Here is a 17,167-nt window from a genome sequence, read left to right as displayed (position 1 = left end):
GATTATAATGAGGACCAGTAGGTAAGTCATCAACAACATCAGAATCAGTAAAGACAAGAGTATTAGGACTGGCCGAAGATGTGGGATTGGATAGATGATCATAAGGAACTATGGTCCAACAAGTATAGACATGGATGATAGGTGGCACATATGGTGGAGGAGCTGAATCTGGAGTAGGGATGTGTGGAGTAGCAAAAACCAAATCAGAGGTGGGTGGAGATGGAATAGGGGCATGATCATCAGATGAAGGAGGAGGAAGACATAGGAAGAAAGTGAACTTTGTGGGAGAGGATGTGGGCGGAGTAGAGGGATTATAGAAGAATGAACGATCCTCATCAAAGGTCACATCACGAGAAATATGCATGTGATGAGAGGAAGGATCATTGCAATGATAGCCTTTATGCTCAGGACTATATCCAAGAAAGACACACTCAACCGACTGAGCAAACAACTTAGTCCGCTCATGAGGTGCAAGCAGGGCATTGCAAGCACAACAAAAAATCAGAAGATGATCATAGTTAGGAGGAGTACCAAAACGAGCCTCACCAAGGCATTTGTCGGCCAGCTTTGAAGACAGTTGCCGATTGATAAGATATACAATTGTAGAAATAGCTTCTCCCTATAAATAAGAAGGAACAAAAAATGCAATGAGGAGTGTGCATGCAGTTTCTATAAGATGATAATGTTTGCATCCAATAACGCCATTTTGAGCATGAGCCCTAAGGAATGAGAGCTGAGCAAGAGTGCCTTCAGAGGTGAGGAACTGATGAAAAATAGAGAGATATTCTCCTCGAGAGTCAGAGTGAAAAAATTTAATGGCAATAGAGAACTGAGTATGAACCATATGAGCAAAAGATTGATACATAGAACATAACTGGGAGCGATGTTTCATCAACAAAAATGACATAATAATTACGACATCGGAATGAATAAGAGCAAAAGGTTTTTCAGAATGAGAAAGACTACTAGAATATGAGAGTTAGAGCTATTTATCAAGCTTGCAACCCTTACAATGAAAAGTGGACTCAATGGACATATGACCTAAACGATCTTGACGAACCAAAGTGGATAGACACGATCCACTCAAATGACTATGATGATGATGCCACTTGGCAAAAGATGAAACGTAGGACGATGCAGCAGATGGCACACAAACAGTGGGAGCTCGTGAAAGAAGGAAGACGCAAGATGTCCAGAACGTAGAGGCCAAGAGACCCGCTACAACAACGACCAGTCCCAATCACACTCCCGCTTCGAAGATCCTGAATAGAACAAGATAAGGTGTCAATTCCAACAAAATAGTTCTGGCCAATGACTTGACCTACGGAGAGGAGATTCATGGATAACCGAGGTAAAAAAACAAGAAGTGAAAAGTGCACCCTGATGAGTGATATGACAAGATATACTATCAGCTATCTAAATAGAACCTCTAGTAGTCACCAGATTGAAAGCAACCAGTTGGGACTTATCAGATGTCATATGGAAGGAGGCTCTAGAATCAAGAACCCAAGATTGAGAATCACTATCATAAGGAGTGCAACAGATACAGAGTCTCGAGAAGGGGTTGTATTACGAGCACAACTGGCACGGCATGTATGGAACTGAGCCAACTTTTCTGGATGATGAGAAAAGCAATTATTTGAATGATGGCTAGTCTTCTTGCAATGCTCACAAGGAATACCTTTGGAAGAACTACCTCTAGATGTGCTGGTCCTATGAGAAGTTGTAAGGACACTATGAGGTTCTAGCACTAGAGCAGATGTGAGTGAATGAAGACGAGTCTCTTCAGTAATCAGAGAAGATAATACATCAGCAATGGATGGAGTAGTGGGATTGTTGAGCAGCTGCATACAAATAGATTCAAATTCTAATCGGAGCCTATGACAAAAATGGTATATAATGAACTTCTCAATGAACTTATTCTTCTCATCACAATAGCATGAACACCCTTTGGTATACTGAAGTACTATTGAGAGCAATGGTCCCATCAAACGATCAAAAGCGGTGCAATACTTATCTATGGACAGATCATTCTGCTAAAGGCCATGAAGTCATGTCATAAAGAGTATGCAAAAGAGCACCACTATTTTGAACATATCAACGCTGCAAATAATCACATATTTTCTTAGCTATCTTATGATGTTCAAGACTTATAATCAAAGATTCATAGTAGTGACAATGAAGCTCATAACCCTTCCATAATCATTCTGCCAAGTTTTGATTTCAGTAGTACTAGAACCATCTTTTAATTTATCAAGAGGTGAAACATCAGTCAAGTAAGATGCCAATGATCAATTTTAAAAAAAACTTACCCTAGATAATTATGACCATCAAACTTAATAAGGATAGCAATTGCGCTAGATTCCAACATAGTGAAGCAAACGAAAACCGATCGACAGTAACAAAAGTGCAGCAGATGAACAGTACCAGCGGTAGATAAGTCAACCCCATTTTTGTCGTCCGCAGAACAGCAACAGAGATCGTAGGGAGACCAGCGCACGGGCAGCAGATATCGGAAGAAGACCAGCCCACATATCGGAGGACGACCAGCTGACAGGAGCTCGCCGGTGATAGCAGATTCACGTGCGCCTCCGCAACAGCGAAATGGAAATGTGCCTCCACGACGGCCGGAGGGACGCGCCTGCGCAACGGCGCCTCCGCGAATCCACGACGGCCGGAGCAGAGATGTGCTTCCCCGCCTCCGCGACGGAATCAGCGACGGCCGGAGCGGAGATGCGCTTCCCGGCGGACACGATGGAGATCCGCGACCGATGGTGGACGCAACATCAGGTGCGATCGACGGCGGACGGAAATTGGGCGCGACGCTATAGAGATCCGCGACGGCGGACCAAAATTGAGCGTAATGGACTGCGACGGCAGCCGAAAAACGACCGAGAGGGCGACGAGCCGAATCCGCGACAGCGGACCGACGATCGTCGACGATGACCGACGACGGGACGGAGAAGAAGACGACGGGAACCGCGACGGGCGGCTCGCGCTTCTTAACGGCAGCAGACAGGCGAAAAAAAATTTGATGTGGGGATCGTCGTTAGTTTAACCCTAACCCTAATCCTTGCCCTGATTTGATGTTATCTTAGCTGAAATTGTAAGAAAGAAGGATGTCGTCCAATAAACTTAATGTCAATATATAGAGCCAATCTTCGTAAGTCAATACCATACCAAGATAATATATTACCATATCAGGATAATATGTTACCAAATATACTTAACATCTTTTAATAAATTTAATGTTAATATATAGAGGCAATCTTCATGAGTCATACCATACCAACATAATATATTACCATACCAGGATAATATGTTATCCTATGTACTTAACATCTTTCACCAAACACTTCTTTACCATAACACAGAAAGATAACATGCTCTAAGTTCTAGTACAAACAAAACATGTATAGAAGCATTTCTATATGTTTCAACACGCCTAAGATAATTTACATGAAAACAAATCCAAATTTCGCACTCAGACTCATCTTGTTCACTAGACCTGGTTCGGGTCAATGATGTACCCGACTGGACCTCCACGGCCCATCGAGGCCCTACGAGACAGCGAGGGCGGCCTCCTCAGCTCAACATTGGCTGACACAGGGATCTCATCAGAGTGGCCGGAAATGCAGAGTGATCCATTGTCATCCTGATCCCAGTAAACCTCAACCATGACGCCTCTTGGATGCTCTTCTGTCTCAGTTCCAGGAATACCAACAAAACGAGCACCCTTCGGAATCTGCAGTGTCAGGGAGCGAAATCAAAGAACAGAACACATTGTTCTAAATGAATTCCCAGATAAGCAAACCATGCAGGAAATTTCTGGATGACAGTTACATCAACATCTGAGAGAGTTTTTTCTCTAATGTCCAAAATTACAGTAGTGTTCTTAGAATTACTGAGTACAGACCTGAATCGATGCCCCTGATGTTAGGTTTAGAGTCACCAGGGTGCCTTCAGCTGTAGAGCTCTCCAACTCTGCCTGCTTTGCAATGTTCAGGAAGACCTCTTCAAGTGTCGTGAGACCGAGTTGAATGTCTGAGATTCCAAACTCCACCTCCCTGTCTTGCAACTCCCCAAAGAATCTCTGTTTGCTGAAAGTTTTAGTGTATGATGTACATAAAAGATTATGTATATCAGAATTCTGGGTGCCAAGGTATTACCGTCAGAAGCGGTTCTTTGTGATGGGGGATGACAAATGTTAAGAATGTCCTGCTCTCCTCCTTAGGGTTCACATCAAGCCGCTGTTTCCATAAAAATTTTATGACATTTAGATCTCAAGATCATACGAAAAACTATGCTGAGTGGATTTGATTAGTCATCAGACACATACTTCCTTGAAGAACCATTTGACAGCTTCAATGTGAGGATTAACTGGTGCCTCGGTGTTGCTGTTGATGTTAGGGCTTTGCATGTGACCGTTTCCAGAGAAATTCACATTAGCAATGTATCCAGTTCCAAATTTCGACTTCAGCCTTATTGATGTCCCAATGCATCGCAGTTTCCCCTTTGCCATGATAGCTATCCGGTCACTTAGAATATCAGCTTCCTCCATGGAATGGGTGGTCAAGACAATGGCTCTTCCTTTCTTTGCATCCTCTATGATGTCCCAGACATGCCTCCTTGTTATTGGATCCATGCCAGTAGTCTGCACAGGATATACATGGTTAGATTAATATTTGACAAGGGATTTCCCCTAAAAAAATATTTGACAAGGGACGTCTAGGAAGCAAAATGACGGTAAATTTGGTATGTCCCTACCGGTTCATCAAGAAAGACCAATTTTGGGTCACCAATTAAAGCAATGGCAACACTTAGCCGGCGCTTCATTCCTCCACTGTAGCTACCTGCTCTAACATTAGCTGCCTGGCTGAGCTTCACTTGGGCTAATGATTGTTCTGCTACCTGCGTTGGATGAACGACCATATACAGATCAAAACGCAAAACCATGAAGTGTTTTAGGGAGCACATGTCAAAAGATTGTTAAGAAACATACCGATTTAATTGTTACTGGAGGCAATCCCTTGATGCTAGCAAACAATTCCATGTGCTCTTTAGCTGTTAATGCGTCCCACAGGATGTCAAACTGGAAGAAACAAAACACAAAAAATTATTTTCTTTTCAAATACATCACCGAATGCATCAGTAATACGAAAATGTTAAAAGCACTACCTGCGGACAGACTCCAATCATCCGACGAATATTTGACATCCCCGCAGTGCTTCGAACAGAATGACCATAAATCAATGCTGTGAAATGTATGTCTTATTAGCATGTCTAAAGATGTTTAAAAAAAAATCCAAAATTCTGCTTTCACGAATGATACCAACCATCACCGCCTGTAATTGGTGTGATTCCAGTCAGGCAACTGATTGTAGTTGTTTTACCAGCCCCATTAGGTCCAAGAAGACAAAACAGTTGGTCCTTCTCAAGGTTCACCCATAAGCCCTGAAAAAATTTCTAGCCCATTAATAATCAGAACAAGCAAGCTTGCATGTACTTTATACCAGAAGATAACTGATAACTTACTTTGACAGAATGAAATGGCTTAGTTGTTCTGCATTTGCAGCAACCCATACTGAAACTTCCTGGATATGTCTTCCGCAAACCGCGTATTTGAACTGCAACACCATCTACCTCATTGTTTGCAGCTTGTTCCTTTACTAGGTTTTCCTCAGCAAGAACATCCTCATCAGTAGGGGTAGCATCATCTGCCGGACGGCTTGAACCAAAAAAGCTAAAGAGGCCTCCCTCTGGAATGCAGATTAGTTAGTAATGTAAGTTACTATGGTTAAAACAATGTTAAGAACTACCGAACACTTATAGCTCTGACCTCGCATCTTGCCTCCTTTTCCTGTCCAGTAGGAAGGCATGAGAAAGTAGAACACTGACTTTCGAACACCATTGACATTTGGAATTATGTTGTCAAAGTAGATCGCCAGCACAAACCACAAGAAAAATGTGGAGATAAGCCATTTGTAGATGTCGTCCTGTTAGATGTTTGTGAACACTCAGAGCCTGAAATTTATTGATTAAAGACATAGTAACTAATGAGCAAATTTTTGTACGTACAATAGTGATGACGCAATCCGTCTCAAAAGACTGGCACTTCCCACGCTGGTTCCAGCTGATACCTTTGTCTTCAGGAGTGGCTGTTGCCTTACCTAGGATGTTGAGGCCTTGGGCAAATACATCAGGAGGAAAGAAAGACCATACTGTCCGGTAAGACTTTTGGAAGGAACTTGAATATGGGAACCCAAAGGTTGTAACAAGCTGCACAGGGAGATAACAGAGTTCATATTTTCTGACAAACGGAAACGCTGGATACATACGACGATGAATAAAGCAAAAATTACCTGTGTCAAGAAGCCAATAATGAATATTGCAAATCCAACAGTAGTAGCTGATGCTGCTTTCGTTACGAATGTCGATATCATGAAGGCAAAACTAAGCTGCAGCAAACATCATGCACAAACACAATATGTTTAGGTTAAAAAAACATTAAAGAAATATGTTTTGCAAACTGTGATGGGAATTCAGAAAATGTGATAAACAGAACTAATCCACTACAAAATGAACATAAGCAGAACTAACATACTGATTAGTATATGGAACTTACCATGTTCAGTTGGAAGAGGAAAAACAGCAGAAATAAGATTCCAAAACTATTATTCAGGAAGAAGTCAAACTGGAACATCATCCCAAAAAGCACAGTAAAAAGCGCTGACAGTAACGTAAGCAAGGCCTCCCAAGTAAACCATGATAGCCAATACGCTGATTCATAGAGCCCCATGATAGACATAGCCTGTGAATATGTACCAAACTGAGGGTCACGTCAAGCATCAAGATACGTAAATCTGAAAACACTGACAGGAAAAACTTGAACCTGACGAAGCTTAAGTTCTTTCTCTGTCACCAAGGCACTGATCTGGAAAACAAATCCAAACATTGCAATGGCAAGGAAGAAAGTTGGCCCTGCTTGAGCAATAGTGGAGAATGTTTCTGTCGCTGGGTGAGCAAATTCCTTAAATCCCACGGTCCAGCTAAAATTTGGGTCTGTTACATTCATGAAAATTTAATCTTACTCCCCAGGCACAACTATAATATGGAAGAAAACATACAACTAACATTTATTTATGCAGCATACAGTAAATAGTCTGAAAAAGATCTGGTCAAAAACTTTAAAAAGTACAAAAGAGCAGTAATTGTTGTCAATGGGTATGCGACCAGTGGGGTACTAATTATTGAGCACGGAGTAATACCTCCAATGAGCAGCCTTGCCATTTCCCTCTCAGCTGCAACTTGAAGAGGTATCTGGAACTTGAACGTGGGATCTTCATATGTCCCCCTCCGTGCTACTGGAGTGGAGTTTGTCTGAATACCATACTTTATTTGAGTGGCATTTATATCTTGAAAATGTAAAGCACCAGGGCAGCGCATCGGATTTTGAAAAAGCCAAGCATCAACTTCATCTGGAGTCCTAAAACCTAAAACCTGAGAAACTCACCACGAAACAATCAGAAAACATGTCGAGTAATAATCAATTCTGTGGCAAAGTTGCTAAGTAGTTCAAGTGAGAAACTACTGTACTTCGACTAGTTCACGTACTATATTTTACAGTTTGCCATTAAATCCGAGCTGATGTGAAATGATCAATTGATAATGAATAATGAGAAGGCAAAATTATATTTGTCTCGAACGCCATACTTTATCAAAGTGGCGGATAAACGAAGTGTTTCAGCAGCTGAATTTAAGTAAACTAGTTCAGACTACGGAATCAACACATGAATGCCTTGACTCCCAACTAAATGAATTAATTTTATTAAATAATTAAACCCTTGTTTATGACTGAGCAGGAAACTTTTTATATGTTGTTCAAGTTCTTGATCAACAGAGTTTCAGCACATTGATAGTATACTAATTTACAGAAACCAAACACCATTTCATTGATACCATCGTGTAAACTATGCGAACCATACACTCTTCCCTAAAAATTCTCGAATTATATTCTAAGTTAACATTTCCAAGGTGCATCCTCACGGTGATTGTTTCCAAGAAGGCCTTAAAACACACGGGAGCAGGAAAGTGACACGAAACGTACTTACGAGTTAAGACATTAACCAAATTAGTTGTTCCTTGTAGACCTGAGAGTTTCCCAGATCCCATAAACAACAAACTAGGCATCTTTTTCATCCTTTCTTTTGGATAGCTTGCAAACTCTACCATCTAAATTCTGAAGTGAGTGCCCACCAGTTCCATCCAAAAGTCGCATGGAAGCAAATCAACTACGTAATGTATCAACATCAAACCTAAATGATTATCTAAGTTCAACGTCAAACCATCCAACAGCTCTGCCCCAAAAAGCTTAAAGGAGATAAAACAGCATGTGACCTCTTACAACGGTTAATCCAGCCAAATTATTTTTTTGTCAGAATTCAGAAAATCTAATCACTGAAATGTGCATGCTAATGCTTAGGTTCCATCGTTCCAAACAACTCATTCCTGAACTCCACGAACTCCCGGGATCAAATCACCTCCTGAAAAGACCCTCACAAATTCTCTCTGTCAAGAGGCTAAACTGACATAGACCAAAATATGAAGATACATCACGCGGTTTGCTTTCTCCTCCCAACAACGCACCCCAGAAAAAAAAAATCTTTCCCCACCCAGAACCAAAAATCCTCACACCAAACGTGCGAGCACCGCATTCTCCACCGTCCAAACCGGTCAATCCCCTCCGCGCGCGAAAATCAAGAAACAATTCCTCTAAAAAACCGAAACAAAACCCAATCTTCTGCAACGCAAACAGATAACTGAAGAAAAACAGGCAGAAAAAGCACGGAATCAAGAATTCAGGACAGCCACTCACTTTCTCGGGGGGTATTGGCCGGCCGGGGTTGTTCCTCCGGATGGCGTCGACGAGCGAGGCGACGCGGGCGCTCCCGCCGTCGCTCCAGAGGAAGTCGTAGCAGGGGGACTTGATGAAGAACTTGTCCTCGCAGGGCGGGATGGGCGGGGCCACGAGCGGCTTCGGGTCGGGGACGTTGCGGTAGGCGGTGGTGTAGGAGAACCGGGACCGGATGGCGCGGTCGATGCAGAAGATTAGGAAGATGAAGACGAGCGAGGAGAAGAGCTGCAGCGCCGCCGATCGCCGGTGGCGCCAGGTGAGCGTAGAGTTCTTGCGGAGCAGCGACCGGTACTGCTGCCATGCCAGCGCGCCGCCGCTGAGGAGCTCCATCGCCGGAGGCGGAGGAGTTCTTGGTCGGAGTTCGGAGGTCGAGTCTGCGGTTTGGGTATTTATAAGGGGGCCATTTGAAAACGGCTGGCGACGACGCGGAGAAGGGGGCGGTGGGGCCCACCTGTCTGCGCGTTCATTCTTTTCCAGCTAGTGAGATTTAGAGCGCATGTAGATTCTTATTTTTAGATTTATTAGTAATTATTTAATTAAGGTGAGTAGCATAGATAAATGACTAAATGAATTTTGGATGCACTGGACTAAGTTCTTTTTTAGCTTTTGATGTCGTAGAAATTAGGTGCACTTCTTTGTGAAGAAGGAAAAAAGAATTAATGCTCATGTGTCTCCAATCCAAAATATACTCTTAATGGGAAGGGTTGTACCTGATGAACCTCATATGTCATGCAAAGCATCTCTCATTCATAAATGACATGCTAAAGCCATACAATGCCGGAAGAACTAAGTGATGCTATATGAGGCACCAATAATGTGCAGCTATATGAGTCAAGAATACTTTGAAAAAGTAGTGTATGATGTCTATTCTGCACTGGACGATATCCGTTCTGGCCAACACTTTTTCTTTGAGGTGATCAGTTAGTCACACGAATAGATTATATTTTGATGGATGTGTATAATTTCAGAGAAAAGAGTGTTGGATTGTACATCTGCAGGCTGAGTCGACAGATGCATCCACTTATACAGGCGAACACACTTATCAGTATCACAAAATTATTTTCATACCATCAATCAATCAAAATCTCAATTCTTTCATCTACTTATACGATCTCAGATTCAATCAACCAAACAGAAACTCAACTCAGTTTAACGAGACAGATATAACTAACTAAATATTTTTCTTTTCAACAAATATGACTCCGCTCAATCTACTTCTACTCAGTCTACATATATGATTCATACGGGAAATAACACATATAAGCAACTAATCACACCTTTGAAACGTGGTTATTTCTGGTTCATGAAACTACATCCTTCTTGCCCCACTGGTTGAGAAAAGATCTCCTCGAATTAATTGCAGTGGTTTATGAACAGTGACAACCTATGCCTTGTTTGATATCATCTCCTCGCGAGCCTCAAACCATATATTTTGTGATAATCTTGTCTTGGGGTGGCGTAGAAAAATTATGAAGAAATTTGAAAATATTCAGTTTCTTAGATAATCTAAAAAAGATCGGAACCTATATTCCATAAGAAAAGGATAAAAGTTTCGCATAAAATAAATCAAATTATATTATTATTATTTTCGCTGACGGTATTCTGCTGCCATGTGCGCGGGAGAGGGAGGAGGAAGTCCGTGCGAAGTATGGGAGACATAAAGAGGACGAGAGGAAACTTTTCCATCTAAGCCCTCAGAGTTTCACGTAATTGAGTCCAGTGGCAAAGACACCCCAAACGAACAACCAAAACTTGGCTTTGGATGCAGTAACGGGATCCGTTAGTCAACTTGAGAAATTCTCCATGATGGTTCGACGGAGGAAACAAATAAAATTTTCCCAAGTTCATGTTTTGTTGTCGCGCATTGCAATGTAGAAATTAGAATGGATATATTTTTTTTTTTGATCGGGTTGCCCTCAGTTTAGTGGCATTAGAACAACTTGTCGGATGCTTGGAGACGAAGCCAGGCGTAGTTAATTAGATGCTCATCGTTATGCTTCGGCTTAAACAAAGTGATGGAGGAACTCCATGTGCAGGTTGATGCACCCAGCCTTCATTTCACCACTAGTCCACTATATAGGTCCAAACATTGTGCCAAGGTGCTACACGTCAACAGATTAGGATTTCCGTCCTGCACATACTATGTATGTATGTATGCATGCATGCTATCTGTACCATCCAGGGGTCGTCTTGTCTCTAGGTTCACGCGTCTTACAAGTATAGATGAGGAACGTCACAAGCTATCTTATTATATATAATTTATATAAGATTCATCTAACAGTCATACTTATAGTAACGGATCTAAAGCTAAAAAGTAGGAGAGCCTTTTCTTTCTTTCTGTCCCTTTTTCTCTTCATGCCTAGAAATTAAAGGGGAGCTCCCAAGTGCGTCCAGAGGGTAGGGGCTTAAGCCCCCAGACCCATTGGTTGATCCACCATTGCGCACTTACTAAGATGATGCCCTCTCTCACACACATTGTTGCTGACAATAGGTAGTGGTGGCGCAAGGGAAGAAGATTGCACATGGTTAGGGGAGGGCGATCGTGTTTGGATCTCTAATCCATCTTGCCATTTTTGTAGTGTTACCAATTAGCTACCCTTGCTAAGCAAGATAGGATAGTTTTTGCCGTAGAATCAAACATGCCATAGTCGCTTCATGTGTTATTTGGAGATTAAAAAGATATTAAGTTTGACACAAGGTTTGTGTAAACAAATTGGGTCTGTCTAAGGCACACTCGAGTGTTTCTGGTCTAACCAACACTCAATTTTTGGGTTGTCCATCTATCTGATCCAATAGCCCACCTTTCTCATTTCATAACCCTAGAAATTATATCGTCATCCTCACCCCTTGCCCATGCCCACGAAATGACACTGCCACCAACCAACGCCCCTCACCCCCCGGCTCACCGCTCGCCGGCGTCACCTCTGACGCTGGCGGGCACCCCTAGTGAGTTCGAGCCCCTCCCCTGTCATCGTCGTCTTACTTTTTGACTTCTTCATCGCATCCTCTCCCTCACCATGCCCACCTTCATCATCTCCGGTGGCTCCCCGTCTATACGCTAACCCATCGACTCATGACACCCCTGCTCCTACCCTATCCAATTAGTGGTCCTCCGCCTTTCGCGGCAGGTGGCATCACCACCACCTTGACGCCCCACCCCTGTGCTCGCCACCACTGCTGGGTGGGCCTTCTGTTAGTGACCTTCCCTCTAAGCCTGGGAATTTGAGGAGCCTCGTCGGAGCCCGAAGCCCCTAACCTCGAACCCTAAATTCTCATGGGAGAATTTCGCCGATGTGGAGATGAAGAACCTCGTTGGACTCCATTACTTCTTCCAAAAAAATTGAGTGTTCCAACACTGCAGCAAATTTTAGGGTTCCCCAATGATGAGGAATATATAATACTCCCTCTGGTTGCAAATATAGGTCGTTTTAGCCTCCTCAACTATTCTCTAAATATAAGTCATTCTCGAACTTCTATGCATTTTTTTCTCTTTTGTTACCGTCTTGCCCTTGTTTAATAATTGCTACTACTCTCACAAATGAATGAGTTATCTTTTCCAATGCAGAATAAATAAAGGGCAAAAATGTCATTTGATCTACTTTCTTAATCCTTGTGCACAAGTCTAAAACAACTTACATTTGCAATCGAAGGGAGTAAATAATTCAAAATATTACTAGAAATATGGTATATCTAAAGTTGGATTATCCATCACACATGTGTTTGATTTCCATACAAGGGTTTTTTAAGCCAACATGGTACAAATGACAAAATCTCATGTTCCAAGTACAAGATCTATCCAAAATTGAAAATAATGTCCATATAAGGAATAAAGTGCCCGGATAACTTAGGAGATACAAATCAAGTCGACTACGCTTAGGACTTCGAGTAGGACACGATCTTTCTCTGTCCGACTATATAAACTAGGGTAGAGATACGACCAAAACAACTCAATTCAACTAAATTAAAGTCAACTCAATTTGAGGAGATTCAAGCCCTCAAGAACAGGAAAAGAACCCGACTAGCTTGAAGAACTTGCCAAATAGCTACGACTTAGATCTAGATATTTTATAATGTAATCTGCTTCTCGAGTCAATATAAGTTCAAGACAACACACAAGATGTAGGACTATTATCCTTTGTTGGTCACCAACATGTCTACATCGTGCATCCTTTATTTTAATCTACAGTTAATAATGCATACCAAATAATCTCTACCCCACATAAATACTACATGTTATTTTACTAAACCTCGAGACCCCACAAATTCCACTAACCTGCAACTGCTCCCATTTGTGTAGGAGAGGGAGAAAGGCTGGAGGAGGAATTCGTCGTACCTAGGGAGATTCTACTATTTATCACTGAATAAGTTATCTGTTCTACGATATACCATCAGTGTGTTAATGACATGTGGGTTCAGATCCCACATATTATTCTCACAATGAATAACATATCGTAGAACAAGCACTTATTCAATGGCAAATCGTAGATTATTCCTCGTACCTATCATCGTCGGGAGGGGAAGGCTAGAGGGAAAACCTTTGCATCTAAGCCTAGAGTTTCAAATATTTACAGTGAAGTCCAGAAGCAAGGACTTCCCAGTTTAAATATCCAATTCTGCTGGGTGCCTTATAGGAGACCTTTCTGTGTGGTCACCTTGTGAATTTCCCATGGCTGTAGTTAGTTAGAGGACCGTACAACATGTTTTTGTATTTTGGAGGACTCGTACAGCATGTTTGACTAACGTATAGTAGTAGTACTACGCTTCGGACAACTGTTCGTAGTAGCATTGAGGTTCTTTGATAATTTCTCCTTATTATTTTCTTCTTTTTTTTCCTTTGAAAAACACAACTAAGATATATAAAACGTCAGCACATGAAAAATAGATAAAAGGAACACAAATTAGTGACAAGTTATTATATGACTCGTCGCTTATATAACCTCGGATCATGATCGGACATAGACCCGTCACTGATCGTATATCATAGGTGACGGGTTATAATACTATTCGTTATGTATGATATAGGTGACAAGTTATAACTACACATGTCACTTATGATCTAGTTATAGGTAATGGATCTCTCCGCACCAGTCATAAGTGACGGATCATATTATGACCTATCACTTATAATTTGGCATAGGTAACGGGTCTCCCTACACAAATAATAAGTGATGGCTAATATTACAACCCGTCACTTATGATAAATCTTATCACTTGTCACTTATGACTTCGATCTGGTATAAGATCTGGCTTGCTACTATGCGTGTCCAACAGACTGGCCAGCATTATGCGTGCACAGTAGATCAATGATTTTCTCCGGTTTCACTAGAGACTCTCTAATATTTTATTGATTTGAAGTTTGAATTAGTGCTAGGTCTTTAAAGGTTTGCATCGCCCCTTTTCGTCCTCCTCTAATCTCTATTTGGTAGATTTATTGTGTTTTGAGTTTTAATCAGCCATTTTGCATCTTTATCCAAAATCTTAGTACAAGTGAGTTGTATTTATGTTAGATTTGATACTAGGTTTGCCCAATCTACCGCGGGATGCCATAGACCTAGTGTAATTGTATGGAATTATTAATTGCATACTTATTCACGCAATTATGGTAATTGTTAGTGAAGAATGAATGTTTTTATATTAATTGTAGATGACGGACAGAAGTTTGATGTATCTTGAGATCCAAACTTGTACGAATTACTTGAGAGGGGTGAAGCATTTCATGAGTGCTGCTTTGGCGGATATGAAAGATCATAGTAAAACGGCAATGTATTGTCCATGTCGTGATTGCAAGAATGATAATAAATTCTCAAAACCAGACGATGTCCATGCACACTTGATCATACGTAGATTTAAAGAGAATTATACATGTTGGAATAAACATGGCGAGGACTTAACAAGGGATAGATGGATCGAGGCCTCTATGCCCACAGTGTAGAACAAGGACTTACACCCCGTGAAATAGATCATGATCTCAGGGATGAGGACATATTAGGTTTCAATGATAATGATCTTGAGGATTTTATGAAGAATGTGGACCAGATAGTGCGGAATGTCGAGCGGCATGACAAGTATAACAATGGTGAGTTTGCTAAATTCCAAGAATTTGTGAGGGATTCCAAGACGCCTCTTTATCCCAACTGTAATGAGAAGTATACGCGGATATTTGGGAACATAAAGCTTCTACAGCTAAAGGCAACCTATGGTTGAACTGACAAGAGTTTCAAAGTATTGCTGGATTTGCTAAGGGATATGCTACCAGAGGGGAACTTGGTGCCAGAGGGCGTCTACGACGGGAAGAAGATAATTTGTCCTTTAGGACTAAAAATAGAAAAAATATATGTATGTAAGCAGGATTGTATCTTGTTTTGTGGAGAGTATGTAGAACTGGATCAATGTCTCGTTTGTGGAACCCATCAATATAAGCATAGAAATGATGGTGGTGACAGGGATGGAGGCAAGATAAGTAAAGTGCCTCCTGGGAAGGTGGTGTGGTATTTTCCTATAATTTTCCATCTGAAGCATCTATTTGTCAATAGAAAGGAGGTGTTGACATAAGGAGGGTCCTAGGAAGGTGATGCGTTGACATAAGGAGAATCGGAAGAATGACGCAATGATACGGCACCCGACGGATTCCGCGCAGTGGGAATCGTTGATTCCACATTTGGTTGGTTCGCTAAAGAATTGAGACATATTAGATTTGCTATGAGCACAGATGGCATGAATTCATTCGGTAATATGAGTACCTCACATAGCACCTGACCTATTGTATTGTCGATCTACAACCTTTCACCTTGGCTTTGTAACAAGCGGAAATACATTATGTTGTCAATCTTGACATCAGGACCGAAACAACCTAGCAACGATATCGATGTGTACCTCAGGCCTTTAGTTAATGATCTTAAGAAACTCTAGTCGAAAGGAATCGAGGTTTAGGATCAATACAAGTAAGAGTACTTTACCTTGCACGTCATATTGTTTGTTATCATTAATGATCTGTCAGCACTTCGTAAGTTGTATGGTCAAAGGAAAAGAAAATATAAAGCTTGCCCCCATTGCTTAGATGACATATGCAGTTTGAGGTTTAACAACTTAAAGAAAATAATATACATGCAGCATCGGCGTTTCCTTCCTAGGAAGCACCTGTACCAAAACATGGACAAACAGTTCGATGGCACGAGGGACAAAACGTTACCTCTGAGGCATTTCAGCGGGAAAGATGTCCACAATCAGGTTAAGAATATCAATATTGTCCTTAGCAAGCGAAAACAATCCTCCAAGGATGATGAACAGTTATAAATGTGGAACAAGAAATCAATATTATTCGAACTAGAGTATTGAAAAAAATTAGATGTTCACCACCCTTGCGACAACATGCATATAAAGAAGAATATATAAGTGAGTCTGATCGACACATTGCTCCAAATGAAGGAAAATGAATGATCATGAGAACACACGAGCTGACCTTGAAGAAATAGGCTTAAGGCTGGAGCTCCATGCATATGATATGGATAATGGAAAATACCTACTCCATCAGTTATCAATTTCTCCAAGAAGGAGAAAAAGAAATTATGTGAGTTCTTGCACAGTGTGAAAGTTCTTTCCGGTTACTCGTCCAACATCGCAAGACTTGTTTCGGTGAAAGAGCTGAAAATGGATTTCGCCTTGATGAAGTCCCATAATTGTCATGTGATAATGACGTCACTGTTTACAGTAGCTATTAGGAACATCCTCCTAATAAAGTTTCGTGAGGCTATCCTGAGTCTTTGCTTTTTTTTCAATACAATTAAACAAAAGGTGCTCGATTCAGACTCGCTGGAGGGGCTAGAAAAAAGACACTTTGAGACTCTATGTATTCTTGAGATGTATTTCCCACCATCCTTTTTGATATCATGGTACATCTTGCTACTCACCTTATAAAGGAGATACACTATCTTAGCCCCGTATTCCTGCATCACATGTTTCCATATGAGAGATACATGAGCGTTCGCAAGTCGTACGTAAGGAATTAAGTCTTTTCTAAAGGATGCATCGTGTAAGGTTATACGACGAAGAAGACATTAGAGTGATTTGTTAATTACATTGACTCAAATAACTTAATTGACGTGCCTAAGTCTCGCCATAAGAAGAGGCCCGCAAGTGTAGGAATCCTGGGAAAGATAGTAATAACTCCTGATCATAAGACATACGGCCAACCTCATTTACTCGTGCTGCAACAAATAAGTGAAGTATACCTATATATTAATGAGCACAAGAAGA

At 41.4% G+C, this 17,167-nt stretch overlaps 1 protein-coding gene across 1 annotated transcript; it reads right to left on the bottom strand.

Moving 5' to 3' along the window:
• Window positions 1-3,281: 3,281 nt before the first annotated feature.
• On the bottom strand, window positions 3,282-9,297 carry LOC133898896 (ABC transporter A family member 2-like). The gene is made up of 16 exons (XM_062339703.1): window positions 8,876-9,297; window positions 7,269-7,500; window positions 6,893-7,062; window positions 6,626-6,811; window positions 6,363-6,458; window positions 6,079-6,279; window positions 5,840-5,996; window positions 5,536-5,759; window positions 5,337-5,454; window positions 5,179-5,255; window positions 5,003-5,092; window positions 4,768-4,911; window positions 4,340-4,654; window positions 4,170-4,250; window positions 3,917-4,093; window positions 3,282-3,745 (listed from the first exon to the last, which is right to left on the bottom strand). The coding sequence occupies exons 1-16, from the start codon at window positions 9,242-9,244 to the stop codon at window positions 3,503-3,505; spliced, it is 2,880 nt and encodes a 959-aa protein (XP_062195687.1). The 5' UTR covers window positions 9,245-9,297; the 3' UTR covers window positions 3,282-3,502.
• Window positions 9,298-17,167: the final 7,870 nt, after the last annotated feature.

This window comes from Phragmites australis, chromosome 18 (genome assembly GCF_958298935.1).
Source record: "Phragmites australis chromosome 18, lpPhrAust1.1, whole genome shotgun sequence".
NCBI classification, from domain to species: domain Eukaryota; kingdom Viridiplantae; phylum Streptophyta; class Magnoliopsida; order Poales; family Poaceae; genus Phragmites; species Phragmites australis.
This window is presented reverse-complemented; position numbering and strand designations above follow the sequence as displayed.